Consider the following 16,302-nt stretch of genomic DNA (forward strand, 5'->3'; position numbering starts at 1 on the left):
CATGGTAAAGTATTCACTGATGCAATGTTTGTAATTACCACAGCCTTTTTGTTTGCCAATTTGCATCAGTTTGGAGGATGTAGGAATAAGTGACTGGTTGGGCATAATGATCTTTTTGGTTGGAAGGTGATTTATATATTTTTTTTTATTAAGATAAGATAAGATAAGATATTCCTTTATTAGTCCCACAGCGGGGAAATTTGCAGTGTACAGCAGCAAAGGGGATAGTGCAAAACAAGAGGCATCAATAGAAATAATAATAATACAATAATAATATCAGAGTATGACACACTTAAAACAGTACTGGTATATAAAATAATAATAATAATAATAATAATAATAATAATAATAATAATAATAATAATAATAATAATAATAATAAATACTGGTATATAAAATAAGATAACAGACGGATATTTACATAATTGCACGTTGCAGTGAATGATATTGCACATTATTTTCCAGTATGTATTAATATTACAAAGATTTAAAAATGGCTACTGCTTCTGTCTTTGTAGGCTTGGAAACATTTATGGGAGCAGTAGTGTATATTTGTGTGTGTCTGCTTTTTTTAATCTAAAATTATTATTATTATTATTTATTTATTTATTTTTTTATCTAAAATTATTACTTTTTAAAATCCAAGTTGCAGTTGACTGAACTACAGAGATGGAAGTTATTTTCCAACAGTTATTTTTCATTTAGACCGTGAGACGGGTTAGTTTTACTCTACTGATGATGGGTTTTTGCAATAGTTAAAAATGTGTGACGCATATTAGAACGAGTATGATAAAAAGTTCAAGTTCCTTCCACTTATGATGCAGGTGTTATTTTAGTCATTGTCATTTAGTGCTTCTTTCATAGTAAGATTGATAATAGTCATTAATTTTAAGAAAAAGTAGAGGAAGTTATTGGCACTTATCACTGGGGCATTTGAAAAATATAAATGTCCTTTGTTAAGAAATCTTCACAGCATAGATTTAAAGATGGCTACTGTTTCTGTCTTTGTAGGCTTGGAAACATTTATGGGAGCAGTAGTGTAGATTTGTGTGTGTATGCTATTTTCCACTTCTTTTTTAATTGTACCCATTTCTCAGCCTATAACAGCTGGGACTGCAAACAGTCCCCCACCAACCTTGAACAGGATGAGGAGGTTATAGTAAAGGGATGATACTACTGCTTTTGACTGACACACTTTTCATTTGATTTACAAGCAAGATGTGCTCACAACACTCTTGAGCTGTAAGGCATTTTAACCAAATAAATGACATTAATGTCTATAGCTGCCCAGTGAAATGTTGTCCAAATATATGCTGTTAAGCGCCTTGGGATAAACAGATGGAGGCTTCTTAAATCATTAGCTTGTAGCATGAGAAATGAGGATGACACTGAGAGACTGCGAGTTAAATCTTTAACTGTGAAAAATGATGATGTTTTTTTTCTTTTCATTTTAATCTTCTTTATAGAGACTGACAGTGGCAATGATATTAACTATTATGTTTCTGACTGCAGTCAACTTAAGTAATGATAATCAGGTGATTATGTAATAATTTTGGCAGGCCTAATGGGAGATGTTTCTGTTGCAGAAATATGCCTATCCAGCGGACGAGCTGATGCCTCTGAGCTGTAGAGGGAGGGTCCGTGGACAAGAGCCTAACAGAGGGGACATAGACGACTCCTTAGGGAAGTAAGTTCATTTTCCACAGATATTTAAAGCCACAAAACATCTAGTAAGGTTTTACAGTTGCATCAGTGAAGTTCCCTGAGGCAAAGGTGACCTTTTAATCTTAATCAGTTTCTGTGAGTTCAGATCAAAACCATATGCTTTTTTTCTGAAGTCTGTCTATTTTTTAAAGCAGTTTTTTTCCAATTTATATTCAACTTTGTTACAGAATACAATTCTTTCTTAATTCAAAGGGAATGTGACTGGCAGATAAGATTATTTTGTGTCTTCAAAGGAACTCCATCATTTTTGTTTGCTTTGCAGTTGCAGGCAGGTGGCTAGACATAGATAACATTTTAGATGCTAGCTATTTTTATAGATACATGGCTTCACTGTGCTGTGCTAACTCTCACTATGTCATAACATTTGTGCTATTTTTCTCTAGGTTCTCTCTTACTCTGATTGATACCCTGGATACCCTGGTAGTGAGTACATTCTTAGTTATTCACATTCTACTTGGTGAAGAGGAGTTTGCTTTGCTTAGATTTTGAGCATTTCGTCTACCTTCAAATCAAATCAAACTTTATTTGTTAAGCGCTTTTCACACAAAATAAAAAATGCAATGTTTGTGTGTGTACATAGGTGTTAAACAAGCATGATGAGTTTGAGGATGCCGTGAAAAAGGTTGTAAAAGACGTACGCTTGGATAATGATGTGGTGGTTTCAGTGTTTGAAACAAACATCAGAGTTTTGGGGTAAGTAACCAACGTGACATAAATATTTTGTATTTTACACACATCAATAATAGCTTTCGATTTTACTTTAACACCCTATTTACCTGAAATATTTGGAACGATAACATCTTTCTAGTGGACTTCTGGGTGGCCACATTATGGCTGACATGCTACGGCAGCGCGGGGAGAGGCTGCTGTGGTATCGCGATGAGCTTTTACACATGGCGATAGATCTGGGCCATCGATTGCTTCCTGCCTTCAACACCACAAGTGGCCTTCCCTATCCTAAGGTATGCTGTTGTTAGAAGTCACAGATTTTATTCTAGTTGCATAGTCTTACAGAAAATGGGGGACAGCTGTTTCATTTTTATGAATGGGCCTTATCACAGTATAGGTACATACACACCTAATGTGTGATCACTTAACTTTCATGAGTTTTTCAAGTAACTTTGATCATTTTGAGTTTAGTCAACCTCCAGTATTTTATATTTTATATTTCGTTTGGTTTGTTTGTTTTTATTCATCAGGTGAATCTTCGATATGGGATCCAAAACCCACTTTCACGAACAGGCACTGAATCAGACACCTGTACAGCATGTGCAGGAACAATGATCCTGGAATTTGCCGCCCTCAGCAGACTCTCAGGAGAGTCTGTGTTTGAGGTATTACTATCCTCTAATTACAGTTTGTTTTTAAACTGTTTATCATTCTTGCTTCTTTTCAGTGTGTCATGTGTAATGATTGATGTATGAAGAATACCTCATATTTGAAATTGTAGCTGGTTTTAGCTGATGGCAGTTGATGAGGGTTGCAGTCATGGCATATGGCATGGGTTTTACTACAAACATTTTAATTATTTTAATTATATATCATATTGATATTTAACAGGAACATGCAAGGAAGGCTCTGGATGTCCTCTGGGAGAGGAGACAGAAAGGAAGTGACTTGGTGGGGACTGTCATCAATATCCACAATGCTGAATGGGTCCGGAGAGGTGAGACAATTCCACTTTACAGAAGTGTCAAACCTTGGTAAAGTCGAGATATAAACCAAGAGATAACGCATTTTATCACAAAAATAGACTGGGGAGAACAAGTGGAGGTGTATGCACGTATGTACATCCCAGTCTCCAGGCCAGTGTTTGTGATGACCTGGGCCTGGATGACGATCAAACTGATTCACTTTTCATTAACATTAACATGGATAAGGGTAAGAATCGTATCATTGGAGTAATTTATGGTTCACTAGATTCAAACCCTATTGTTTTCATGAATAAGTTAGATGAAATCTTATATTTATTGAACAGGAAAAAACATTAGTTGTATCCTCCTTGGGAAATTTAACATAGACATCTCAAACTAGACTATGCAACTAAAAATGATTTTAACAACATCCTACACTCCTCCTTCTTTCCGACCTTAAATACTTACACCACAGTAACACACTCCTCAAGCTCTATCATTGACGATATTGTTACAAATATCCAAAATACCAAGATGGAGACTGGTGTGGTCATGTCTGAAATATCAGACCATTTTTCTGTTGTGATGTTTCTTAACTATGTACTACAACCAGCATCACCAAATTGTAAGATAACTAGTAATGTATTGAATGAAAGAACTCTGATGTAGCTATGTGAAAGCCTAGAGACCAAAGCTTGGACCGGTGTTTTTAATTCGTGTGATTCTGATGCTGCATACCGATCTCATTAAAATCACCAGTCAAACCTTTGCTTGTAGGGGCCCACAGATCTGAAACGAGCTCGATGAGAGCTTAAAAGCCATGACATTCATCTCCACCTTTTAAAAAAAGCTGTTTAAAGAACAAACTGCTTTGTTCATATACCTGAGACAACTTGTAGGACCTGTAACTGATTGGTCAGAGGTGACATAATCTGTGCTGTGTAGGGATTTTGTGTTGAATGTGTGATGTGTTTGTGTTGTGTTGTTATCATAAGTATAGTGTAATTGTATGTATCCAGGCTCCCTCTATTGGCTTTCAATAGCCTCTCCGGAGGCCTGATTCACACACTGTTAACTTATAGCTATGTACTATTTGAACATGATTCTCTGTGTGTGTCTGAATTAAACTTAAATTAAACTAAATTTAAACGTGGATAATGGAACCGCATAGGGCTGTTCGATTAATCGATTTTAAATCGTAATCGCGATTATGTAATTAGAACAATGTTAAAACATGAAACTCGTAAAATCGATTTTTCACTTTTTTTTTCTTTTTTTTTTACCTTGTCTGCACACATATTAATGATTGATGGAAATACCTCTCAATACCTGCGACAAGTGCCCCACCGGAGAGGCTCTTTAGTGTAGGAGGGGGCGTTGTAACATGCCACCGGGCATCCCTCAAGCCAGATGCGGTAGACCGGCTCGTGTTCCTTGCAAAAAACTTGCAAATGTAAATAGCAAATGTAATGACTGACATTACACACCTCTACCTCCTTCATGGGTTGCATTATTATTTAGCATGCAAAGACCCAGTTTAGTTTAATTAGAAAATGTCTTGTTTTATTTAATTGGAAATATAACTTACTGTATGTTTGCAAGTGCTGATTTGCTGATTTTTTTTTCAGAGATAAAACTTTATATTTTATTATATTTTTTAAAACTTTTTTCAACTTATTTTACAGAGTTTTGCACTTTATTCATTCATTTTTGGTTTAATAAGAGCAAAGTTTGCACTTAAAGCCCAATGGGGCAAATGTTCAGTAAAAAAACAGCATATTTGAAATCATTTCTTTGCCTTTTGTCAATTCACAAAATAATCGTAATTGTAATCGAAAATCGTATTTTGAGAGAAAAAAATCGAGATTTTATTTTTGGGCAAAATCGAACAGCCCTAGAACCGCATGAATTTAACTTGACAGTCCTTTCACATTTGTGATTGCAGAAAGTGGAGTTGGTGCTGGAATTGATTCTTACTATGAATATCTGATGAAAGCCTACATTCTTCTCGGAGACAATGTTTTTCTGGAAAGATTCAACATTGTGAGTTTTGAACATCATCATTAAGTGTGCATCATATTTGCTGCTTCAACACCATTGTGGCACATGCCGTGCTGTGCCACAAAGAGTTTATGTTGGAGCTATTTCAGTTGAAGACACATTTCAGTAATGACTTATACAGTTGTCATGGGGTTTGTCTGTGACAGCACTACAGTGCCATTATGAAGTACATCAGTCAACCTCCTCTGCTGCTCAACGTACACATGCACAATCCCACTGTGAGCGTGCGGAGCTGGATGGACTCTCTGCTGGCATTCTTCCCTGGATTACAGGTCAAATGTTAGGCTTAACGAGGCCCTACACTAGTTACATTTACTACAACTGGATATAACAGAAGGGATATATATGGCTGAACTTATTTTTAAAAGGAGATTTATTCATTGCTCACATAGGTTTTGAGAGGAGATTTGAAACCAGCGATTGAAACTCACGAGATGCTTTACCAAGTCACCAAACAGCACAAGTTCCTTCCAGAGGTAAAGAAGCCTAAATATTTGTTTCCTTATTTAATACTATATAATTAACAAAGGTAAAATGTTCCTGAATAATTGTACTAAAACATTTGAAGTTTGTCTTTAGAATATGTAATGCTGTACAGTTTTACATATGGGAGTAGAAGTCATGATGTGTTAAAACAACACTGTTGTGTTTTTTGGTTGTTTTTTTTTTGCAAAATCTGTTCAAGTGTCACTAATTTTAATTTTCTTCCTTTGTTAATCTCTATGCAGGCTTTCACTACAGAGTTCAGGGTTCACTGGGGCCAACACCTATTGAGACCAGAGTTTGCAGAAAGCACCTATTACCTCTACAAGGTGAAAAACCTTAGTGTTAAAAAAAAACCATCTCTTTAGGTTGGTTAAAAAATATATATATATTTGTAATAGCCGGAGTCAAGGTTGTATTTTTCTCTGTGTAGGCCACTGGTGACCCATACTACCTCAGAGTGGGACAGTCCATAGTGGAAAAGCTAAATGCCTATGCCAGGGTGCCTTGTGGGTTTGCTGCTGTGCAGGACGTCCGCACTGGGACTCATGAAGACAGGTGCTGTGTGGTACACTCTCTATTTCAAACACCACTAAACTAAGGCATTGTTTTACATGATGATGACTTGTTTCTGTCTGGGTCTTTGAATGTGTCTTTGTACAGGATGGACTCGTTTTTTCTGGCAGAGATGTTTAAATACCTTTACTTGCTGTTTTCGGAGAAGAACCATCTGTCAATCGATATTGATGACTACATCTTCACCACAGAAGCTCACCTGTTGCCTGTTTCCCTCTCCACCACTCGAGTTCCCTGTCAGGGCAATTATACGGTGAGAGCTCTCACTTTAACACAAACATCTCTCTCACTCTTCTCTGATTTAGAAAACTTGATGTCTTCTTTGCACACACCTTAAGGATTTTTCTTTTAATGTGATTAGTTTCTTCATGTGATGAATCTTTACAATATTTTAATGTGCATGACATGTTAAACCATTGTGTCCATTGGATTATTACATTTAACTGTGTGTCCTGTGCTCCAGCGGCCTGTTAATGTGTCTCCAGAAGAAGACCTGTTTACGCATTCCTGTCCCAGCACAGAGACATTGTTCCCCAACAACCCCTCATATGCCAAAACTATCAGGGACAGCTATAAGTACCTCACTGGGGTGGGACGAGCCTTTCAGCCTCTACCCCTCAGGTGAGGCTAATTGTAAGAGACTTCTAATTCTTCTGCTGTAATTGCATGTGATTTGTAATTGAGTGTGTTTATATTTGACAGAGAAATTGAACTACCATTTCATGATAATGGCATGGAACCGGTGGAGTTCCTAAAAAGCATGGGCATCTCTCTGACTTCAGTAAATGATGTCCCTTTAGGAGGTATCAGAAGGCAGAAGGTAAGTTAGACATTTGTACTGCACTTGGATCAAATTAATGAAAGAGCTGAATCTCTTCAGCAGAGGTTGTGAGTACAAGGTTGAGTCACAGAGACTCACAATAACCATGTTTATGTGAAATGCACAAGGCTGAAATAGACTGACTATATTATTAGGTTAAAGAAAGATGGCCAGCTGGGTTAGGAGTAGGAATGGGCGATATTTTACCGTTCACGATAAACCGTCAAAAAAATTCCTCACGATAAGAATTTGTCATCTCGCGGTAAAAACAATAAATTCCCGTTGATGACGTTTTTGTGTAAAGCTGATTTTTGGAAGGAAGGAAGGAAGGAAGGAAGGAAGGAAGGAAGGAAGGAAGGAAGGAAGGAAGGAAGGAAGGAAGGAAGGAAGGAAGGAAGGAAGGAAGGAAGGAAGGAAGGAAGGAAGGAAGGAAGGAAGGAAGGAAGGAAGGAAGGAAGGAAGGAAAGAAAGGGGAGAAGGAAGAAAGAAAACAAGGAAAGGAGGAAGGAAGGGACAAAAGACGAAGGGAAGAAGGAAGGAAGAGAGCAGGAGGAAAGAAGGAAGGAAGGAAGGGAAAAAAGAAGGAAGGAAGGAAGGAAGGAAGGAAGGAAGGAAGGAAGGAAGGAAGGAAGGAAGGAAGGAAGGAAGGAAGGAAGGAAGGAAGGAAGGAAGGAAGGAAGGAAGGAAGGAGGAAAGAAAGGGGAGAAGGAAGAAAGAAAACAAGGAAAGGAGGAAGGAAGGGAGAAAAGAGGAAGGGAAGAAGGAAGGAGAGAGCAGGAGGAAAGAAGGAAGAAAGAAAGAAAGAAAGAAAGAAAGAAAGAAAGAAAGAAAGAAAGAAGGATAAATTCCCGTTGATGACGTTTTTGTGTAACAAACATGGTGGATCTGAGAGAGAGATAGATCTATAGTTAAAAAGGTGGAGTTGAATTGGTATTTTTTTTATCGTCATTTTTATGGTTATCGGGATAAATGCCAGAAATTATCGTGATACATTTTTTAGTCCATACCGCCCATCCCTAGTTAGGAGATAAACATTTACCATCACTGGGATGCTTTTGGGGAGATTTACCTGAAATCCCATGGTGTCCTCTAACAGCATAACAATCTGCATCTACCTCTCAGATCTCAGCCAAGCTAAGATTGTTTCGTTCTTATTTTGGCTGTCGTCCATAGTTTGCTTAAGTAGAAGAAGATATGAAAATGAGAGTTTGTGTTGGATTTGCAAGCTTGGCATCCACTATAATACTACTGCTGCTATCATAGTTTCATAGGGGTGAAGGGAGACAAGAAGTGTCCTAAAGTACCTGAATTGCAAATTAAAAATGATATTAAGGTAAAATAATGAATTCAAATGACCAGCAATTGTTGTTGATATCTGTTTTCAAAATACACTTCCCTACAGGATCATAAAGGAGTGTACCGGGTAAAGCTTGTAGCAGAGGTAAGGCAGACGTCAGAGGAGGAGGTGGTGGTGCCCCATGTTGTTCAGCTCATATCGCCCCCGTTCCTTGGGAGGACGGCGTTAACAGCAGGACCTGCCAAATTTGGGATGGACCTCACCAAACAAGAACATGGGGTGAGATAAAACTCCACATGGTATCAAAATTAAAGCTAAAGGAGGTTTAATGAAAAAGAAAAAGATTCATGCTATTATGATGAAAGCAAAGTATCAGGATTATAGAGGCGGAAACCCACCCCTCTTAAGTTGATGTGACTACTAGGGCTGGGCGATATATCGAGATTTTAATATATATCGATATATTTTCAAACGCGATATTGTACGAGACAATATCCTTTATATCGATTAAAAAAAAAAAATATATATATATTTTTTTATGATTTTGATATAGCTTATTTTGTGGCAAATTGACTTGAATGATTTATTTGAGATTTGCACAAATGTTTTGTTATTTGCACAACTGTCAACCTCAGTGGAAAAGTCTGCCTGTTACTGTCTACATTGTATTAATTGCAAAGTGTATTTTAATTTAATTGTTATGCAGGAAAGGGATATTTGTTTTATTTTATTCAAGAAGCATTTTTATTCTATATATGCAGGCAGTTTATTTTTATTTTATTTGTTTTATACATTTTGATATTGTGCAGACCTCTGTTAATAAAGGAACCTGTGTGACATTTGGCACGAGGCTTTGTATTAAAACTGAATGTTTTTTTAAGGGTTTGCCTCAGAAAAAAATGAAGCTAACAGAGATGCTATGCTATAATGCTTTGGGGGAAACCCCAATTATGGCACAGAAAAAATATCGATATATATCGAGTATCGCCATTCAGCTAGAAAATATCGAGATATGACTTTTGGTCCATATCGCCCAGCCCTAGTGACTACCTGTGTTCTATAAAAGTTTACCGGTTTTCATCTTTATCTCATTGGAAGCATTTGTTTCACATACTTATAATCTCAATCTTAGACATAAAAACTCACTAAAACAAAAGCCTCCATAACAGGTTAAAGGCACCATTGCGAAGGCTTCCCCCTATACTGCATGTGGGCCTGTAAATAATGCAGAGGAACTTGAGGGCCGCATCGTCCTGGCACTACGTGGGGATTGTATGTTCGGTGCAAAGGCTCATTGGCTCCAACAAGCAGGAGCCATAGGAGTCATTTTTATAGGTGAGGATCGTGACTGTGATTTATTTAATTTTTTCTCTACTATACTTCTTATAATTGAATAACAAATGCCAAATGCTAAAACGTCTGCATTTCATAGAAACTAAATACTTTTAAATATTGCCCTGTTCCCGCAGACCATCTTGAGGGAAGTAACAGTGAGGAAACCCCCCTTTTCCAGATGGTTGGAGATGGCGACTCCACTGACGACATCACCTTGCCTTTAGTCTTCCTGTTCCACCGGGAGGGTGCTGTGCTCACAGCTGCCCTGGAGGAACATCACAATGTAGATGTATTGTTGCTGCCAAAGGAGAGGCAACTTGGGCACGGTAAGAACCAAGAACCAGCAGGGGGAACATTAAAGAAGAGCTGATGGTATTTGGAGTTTCTGTCGTTATCAACAACTACTGATAAAGTACTGAAAGTACAGTTTTTCAAGAGGTTGTCATCAGCCTGCCCATTTACTGTATTTTCTGGACTATAAGCCGCACCTGCATATAAGCTGCATCTGCTCTATTTAAAAAAAAGATATGCAAGCCGCAGATATTTGTTGTTAGATTAGATATTTACAACATGTACAGAATTATTTTGAACTGTAAATGATGTACATGTTTTTACCTAAATAGATCTTTCCTAAAAGTGTCTTTTAACACGGCAGCAACTTTGCTGATTAAAACGGGACAGAACCAAGAGAAAATAACCCCTATTTATTTATCTATTTATCTGTTTGAAATCTGCTTCTACCTACTTCTATCTGCTAAAGAAAAAGTAGTGTATTCTCCTTTGCATTTATTTTGTCTTAGTTTTGATTCTAATTCCGGTTAGAGCGCCCCGAGCGGTGGAAGAAAAATCCACAGAATAGCCGCACCTTTGTATAAGCCGCATGGTTCAAAACCTATGAAAAAAGTAGCGGCTTATAGTCCAGAAAATACGGTAAACTATTTTAACATTAATGTTGTTTTTTTTTTTTTTTTATCAGGGATAAGTGAAAGGCAGGATGGGATTGCTTCCCTTTTTTTGTTCTTTTTAACACATTTATGCTGTTTACATATGTAATTGAAAATATAAAAGCTGTATCCTGTATATTTTATGTATCTTGTTGCCTCATCTCAGCAGTCAGACTTGCACTGATTACTCAGGATTAACTTCACTAAAGGCTGGGTCTAAAATTAAATCAAGTGTTGAATATTCCTCAAATGAATGTCCTGTCTACATTCTTATTGCACTGACAGATTTTATTGTCTGGTCTTGTCTTCACTCTCCAGATAAAGAAAAACCCATGAGCATGAACATAAAGCTCCGTGTAACAGAGGAGGGGGACCTGGTAGATGCTATAGGATCTGCCCTTGAATTTGTCTTGAGGAATGAAGAGGTGCTTTTTAAAGAAGAGGGGGAAGAAGAGTTCGATGGAAAACAATCCCAGCAGCAGCAGGTCTGCCCACATCCAATAGACGATGATAGAACTGAACCATGTTCAACAGACTCATTTCATACCACAAACTCTAAGCTTGAACCAGAGACGATTCCTTGACCACTCCGAGTCCTGAAGCAGCCGTTTGTCCTAACACTGGTTCCCTGGAAGTTTCTGAGTGGCACGTGCCTCGGATCTCCCTCACTGCCCTACAACACATGAAAGCCTAAACTGCCTGCATGTTTACAACTGAGGGAAGAGAGTCCAGGAGCAGCACAGCCTTGCTCACAACTAGTCACGAGTTAGGCCTGACGGTGGCTCCATGTTCATGAGAAACTGGAGGTTCTGTTCTATGTGAAACCAAACTAGGTAGTCAAAGGCCAAAACTGTAGGCTAAGAAGGATAAGATGCTGCTACTTAAATTTAAATGTGGCTTGTAACAGTTAACAACACTACAGGCCAAGTTTAAATTTACCAATGCACTGTGCTGCATTTTGTATGCAGTGCAATTTATTCTTCATCAACAGTAGATTGCACCTATAACTTCAAGTACTGTTTTGAATATTAAGAAATGAACTAACTGGCCAGTAGGTGGTGTTAACTACCCTGACTTCTCAGTTACATGATGTTGGTAGAAGAAGAGGGAAGAATGTGACTAGTTTGAAACGTTGATTTTATTTTAAATTAGTACGCAACTTCAGGGAATTTTAAGAATGAATACAATTTGCAAATCTGACCTATTTGAAGATAGGATTTTTTGTGTGCGTGTGTGTGTGTGTGCGTGTGCACTTGTTTTGCATTTTCTGTTTGCTGTAATCTGCACATGTTGGCTTGTGTACAAGGTCTGTAATAAGTGTAAAACCTAACAATGCATTTCAATTAAAAATGTAAGTGTTTTTAGATAAACCCTGTCATGTAAGAAATGGGGGAGAAAAGAGGATCAACCAATCAGTTCTCTGAAATGCAGTTCGACCTTCACAAATAACAGGGTACTCATCTGCAATTACTCATATCTTGAAGATTAGGCTGTGGAACAAGGAGAATCAAAGCTTTTTCCTGACACCAACTATCTTGAGCTTGGTTTTATTCCATGCGCAACCCATCAGATTATTCTGATGGCTGCAGAAACTTTGTAATTCTTGTGGCTGTAATTGTAATTGTAACACTCTGTAATGTTCAGTCCCCATAGGTTTTCTGGTGTACACCCAGACTTTTGGTCCCAAATGTGCTAACAAATTGGAAAGGCCTGTTCCCACAGTCATTTTTAAATATGTCCTGAATGTGTTTGATTCCCATTTGTTAAGACTTGACTGAATTGGTTACTAGTTTCTCTTTCACACTGTGCACAGGTTAAAACTGGCTTTAGTAACTGTAATTACTTTTTGTAGAAATTCAAAACAAGGTTTTATTACTTCATCAGTTGTTTCTAATTCACTCTTTATTCCTTCTAATAATGGGTTGGCTTTTTTCTTTTAAATGTATTTTTTTTTATTCAGAATTTTTATTAACTACAGTATGCGGAACAGAAATGAACGAGTGTGAAAGGAACTCGTGTCAATGCTCGTTTGTAAAATAGACTTTTCTTGATGCTGCTAATCTATTTTAAGTCTTAATCCATAATATTTTATCTTTTGTAGGCCTTTTAATTAGGCATTGGCAACCTTTATACCTCGGGACTGAGTACATTGATGTTCATGCTCAGAAAAGGTCCATGTAAACTAAGATACTTTTTAAACTAAGATTCTTTTTAATATGTTTATGCTATTTATTAATTATTTCAGCTGTACTCTGATGTTGTTAGTGGCTACAGGTCAAAAAGTGCCAAAATGGATGTGTGACATCTTCATTTGGGATATGAGTAGAGGCAGTATTGTCAATAAATTCAAAATCATGGCTTTCACCTTTTATTTTGTTACTGTATTTAAAGTTTTGCAATGATTTTTTTTTTTTTTAGTCAACAGTGCTGTGTCTGCCAAGACAACTTTCTATTTTAACTAGGTTATATTTTAATAGCATCTGAAAAGCTATGCTGATATATATTTAATTATCCTTTGTCATCAGCCATATTCATATTTTTAAGTTCTTCAAAAGAACAACCTAACCAGTATGCAGTGCCAATTTTGGTATTTCATTCAAACTTTCTTTCTTTTTTTGTGTAAAAACTGCAGAAGCAGTGAAATTATGCATTTATTTCCTCTCTTTACACACACTCTTTAGCTGACATTTTCAGGGAAAGTGTGCAAGTTTTTTTTTTTCAGTCCATTAGAAAGTTACTGTAATGCTCATCATGGCCTTGTCCTAGAAGGAGTCACACTGACTCATTTTATCAAAAACATGAGGCAGACCTTGCACGATTTTTTGCCAGTTCAGAACAAGTGCAATGACGAGAGTGATGACATTTATGATGACTTAAATGAATGGCAATGGCGAAGCTTAGAGAAATGACAAAACCAGCCCACAAATTTGAATTGACTAATAAAACCATACACCAAGTGAAAACCAGAAACCAACTGTTCTAGACAAATGCTTCTGTGTTAATATTCTACTTACACCAAAGCATATCTGTCACAGGGACAAAGCCAGGAGGTTAATGTTTTGAGGATATTACTTTGACTTCTATAGATTTTTCCCCCCCAGTTTTTATTTGTACAGTGGGCTACTTTTTTCATGGATGGTTTACAGTGTGGTGTTCTATAATTTTCACTGTAATGTAAATAAACACATTTTCTGGTGATTTTAGATTGAAAAGTGCTCCCAGAGATAATATTGCTATGGTGAATGAACAGGAAAATGGTCATGCTTTTTTGACTGTCAAAAAATGTTGTTTTTTTTATTCTTAATGACATTAAATAGCATAATGTGTTTGTATGGGTGTTCTTTTTTCGTGTGTTGTTTTTTTCTTAGATCGTCTATGAAAAAGCATTCAGACCAAATGTGTTCACTCTTCACATCACATTCAGCTTTGAGATAACAGAAAAGAAAAAAAACATCTCCGATTTCTATCCATGTTAATTAATTAGTCTAATATGAATCCATATTGCTTAATGAGACATTAATTGGTAACAAGAAATAAACAGAAGAATTAGTAAATGAGGGGTTGACTTCTTAAAAACGTAATTTTAATCATGGCTTGGATCTCTATGGTGTGAACCAGCGTAATGAAACGTCATGCGTTATGACGTCATGCGTACCACTACGTCGCTCACTCTAATCGCGAGTAAACAGTTGCATTCAGGGTCCGCGATATATCTCGGATGTAAAAGCGCCATATGGTTATGTTATAGAAGACAAAAATAAAACAGTAAACTTTCAGTGATGTTTATTGGTATTCATCAAATAAACTTTTAGTTAGTCCACTTGACTGCTCTATGATGTTGAATCTGACATCCTCACCTCGGAATGTGGTCATCGAAAGGGTCATTTGTTCTTTCCATGAATGAATGAACGATGAGGAGTTAGCTTCAGAGTTAACTCTATCCTCTGTAGATGAGTAGACTACCCTATATGAATGAATACTTTATTACAGACTCAAAAGGTTCCATATAAAATACATAAAAATACATAAAAAATACAGGTCACACATTAAAATACATGCAAACATCTGTTCCAATGTTTCCATAGTCCAGATGTGTACCTTGTATCACTCCGTTTGATGTTAGTGAGTGCAGTTATTAGACCATTTTCTGACTCATGGAGTCGACACATAAATTTAAACATAAAATTCCTCAGCAGAGCATGGAAAGTGGGGACATAACAATTAACAAATAAAGTGCTTGCACTTGTCTATCTTGGAAGCTTAAGGAGGATCCTGAACGCATCATTATATGCTACCTGCAACTTCTTTAGCTTGGCTTTGGTGGTATAATTACACCAAAGGTGAGCTGTGTAAAGAGGTGTACAATAGGCTCTGAATAGATTTACTTTAACATCAGCTGTGCCTATATAATGACTATTTGTCTTTATAAAACTTCTCTCATTTTGCAAAATAATTTGTTATATGAGTCGGTGAACGTAAAACTGTTAACCTACCCAGGGGTGCAGATCCGATGTCAGGATTGGGGGGGACACCAACGTGATTTTAATTTTTAATTTTTTGCCAATATGCAACTCATACCATGCCATAAATTGGTAAAGGCTCGCCAAAAAATACTGCACAGGGAATCATTTATTGTGCTTACCTTTCTTGTTTATTTGTCCTAAACAGCCAACAGTGTGTGTCACTACTTACTTAACTGTTATATTCGTAAATCATAATTTTAAGGGTTTTGGGCATGTAGTGTCTACTCATCTCAAATTCTTCTCACCATCTTCCTTTTATCCTATGGGACTACTTTATGCACGATCAATTGATATATGGATGAAATATGGAGCCCTAAACAAGTTGTTTAAACTAACTGATCATGTTTTAACACAGTTATGGTCAGTACTTGAGTTGTAAAAAAAAGGTCAGGGGGGATGGTGGATTTTATCATATGGGGACAGATAATTTGTGCTGATTACAAAAAATATAATATATTACAAATAATAACACTGACCAAAACACCTGCAGAAATACTGCAGGAATGACATAGCAGCAGTTAAATGCAGCCTTCTGTAAGCTTTAAATATCCACTGGGCTTACATCAAATACATCCAAACACAAACATAAAAACACTTTTCTGAACTTATCAATATGACTCTGTCCTTCACAGGATAAGTAAAATGGATCACTGCAAAAACTCAAAATCGTAACAAGAATATTTGTCTTATTTTTAGTTAAAATGTCTAATTTTAGTAAAAAAATCTCATTACACTTAAAACAACTCATCACTGGAAAAATCAATTTTCACCTGTTTCAAGAAGATTTTCACTTGAAATAAGTAGAAAAATCTACCAGTGGAACAATATTTTTTTGCTTGTAATGAGAAGATAAATCTGGTCCCATTGGCAGATTTTTCTACTTATTTTAAGTGAAAATTTACTT

At 36.7% G+C, this 16,302-nt stretch overlaps 1 protein-coding gene across 1 annotated transcript in view; it reads left to right on the forward strand.

Moving 5' to 3' along the window:
* Positions 1–14,133, forward strand: part of si:ch211-282j22.3 (ER degradation-enhancing alpha-mannosidase-like protein 3) — a 14,998-nt gene extending 865 nt beyond the window's left edge. Inside the window, exons 2-20 of the mRNA XM_061734308.1 lie at positions 1–4; positions 1,587–1,687; positions 2,109–2,148; positions 2,306–2,418; positions 2,534–2,687; positions 2,925–3,059; positions 3,286–3,391; positions 5,305–5,402; positions 5,567–5,692; positions 5,813–5,896; positions 6,149–6,232; positions 6,337–6,461; positions 6,567–6,732; positions 6,943–7,100; positions 7,182–7,299; positions 8,702–8,875; positions 9,766–9,931; positions 10,066–10,257; positions 11,194–14,133. The exon at positions 1–4 is cut by the window's left edge and continues 42 nt beyond it. Of these exons, the coding sequence (XP_061590292.1) occupies positions 1–4; positions 1,587–1,687; positions 2,109–2,148; positions 2,306–2,418; positions 2,534–2,687; positions 2,925–3,059; positions 3,286–3,391; positions 5,305–5,402; positions 5,567–5,692; positions 5,813–5,896; positions 6,149–6,232; positions 6,337–6,461; positions 6,567–6,732; positions 6,943–7,100; positions 7,182–7,299; positions 8,702–8,875; positions 9,766–9,931; positions 10,066–10,257; positions 11,194–11,459 (2,410 nt within the window). The 3' untranslated portion in view covers positions 11,460–14,133. The remainder of the gene's footprint in view (positions 5–1,586; positions 1,688–2,108; positions 2,149–2,305; positions 2,419–2,533; positions 2,688–2,924; positions 3,060–3,285; positions 3,392–5,304; positions 5,403–5,566; positions 5,693–5,812; positions 5,897–6,148; positions 6,233–6,336; positions 6,462–6,566; positions 6,733–6,942; positions 7,101–7,181; positions 7,300–8,701; positions 8,876–9,765; positions 9,932–10,065; positions 10,258–11,193) is intronic.
* Positions 14,134–16,302: the final 2,169 nt, after the last annotated feature.

Source organism: Cololabis saira, chromosome 11, assembly GCF_033807715.1.
Source record: "Cololabis saira isolate AMF1-May2022 chromosome 11, fColSai1.1, whole genome shotgun sequence".
In the NCBI taxonomy this organism is placed as follows: domain Eukaryota; kingdom Metazoa; phylum Chordata; class Actinopteri; order Beloniformes; family Belonidae; genus Cololabis; species Cololabis saira.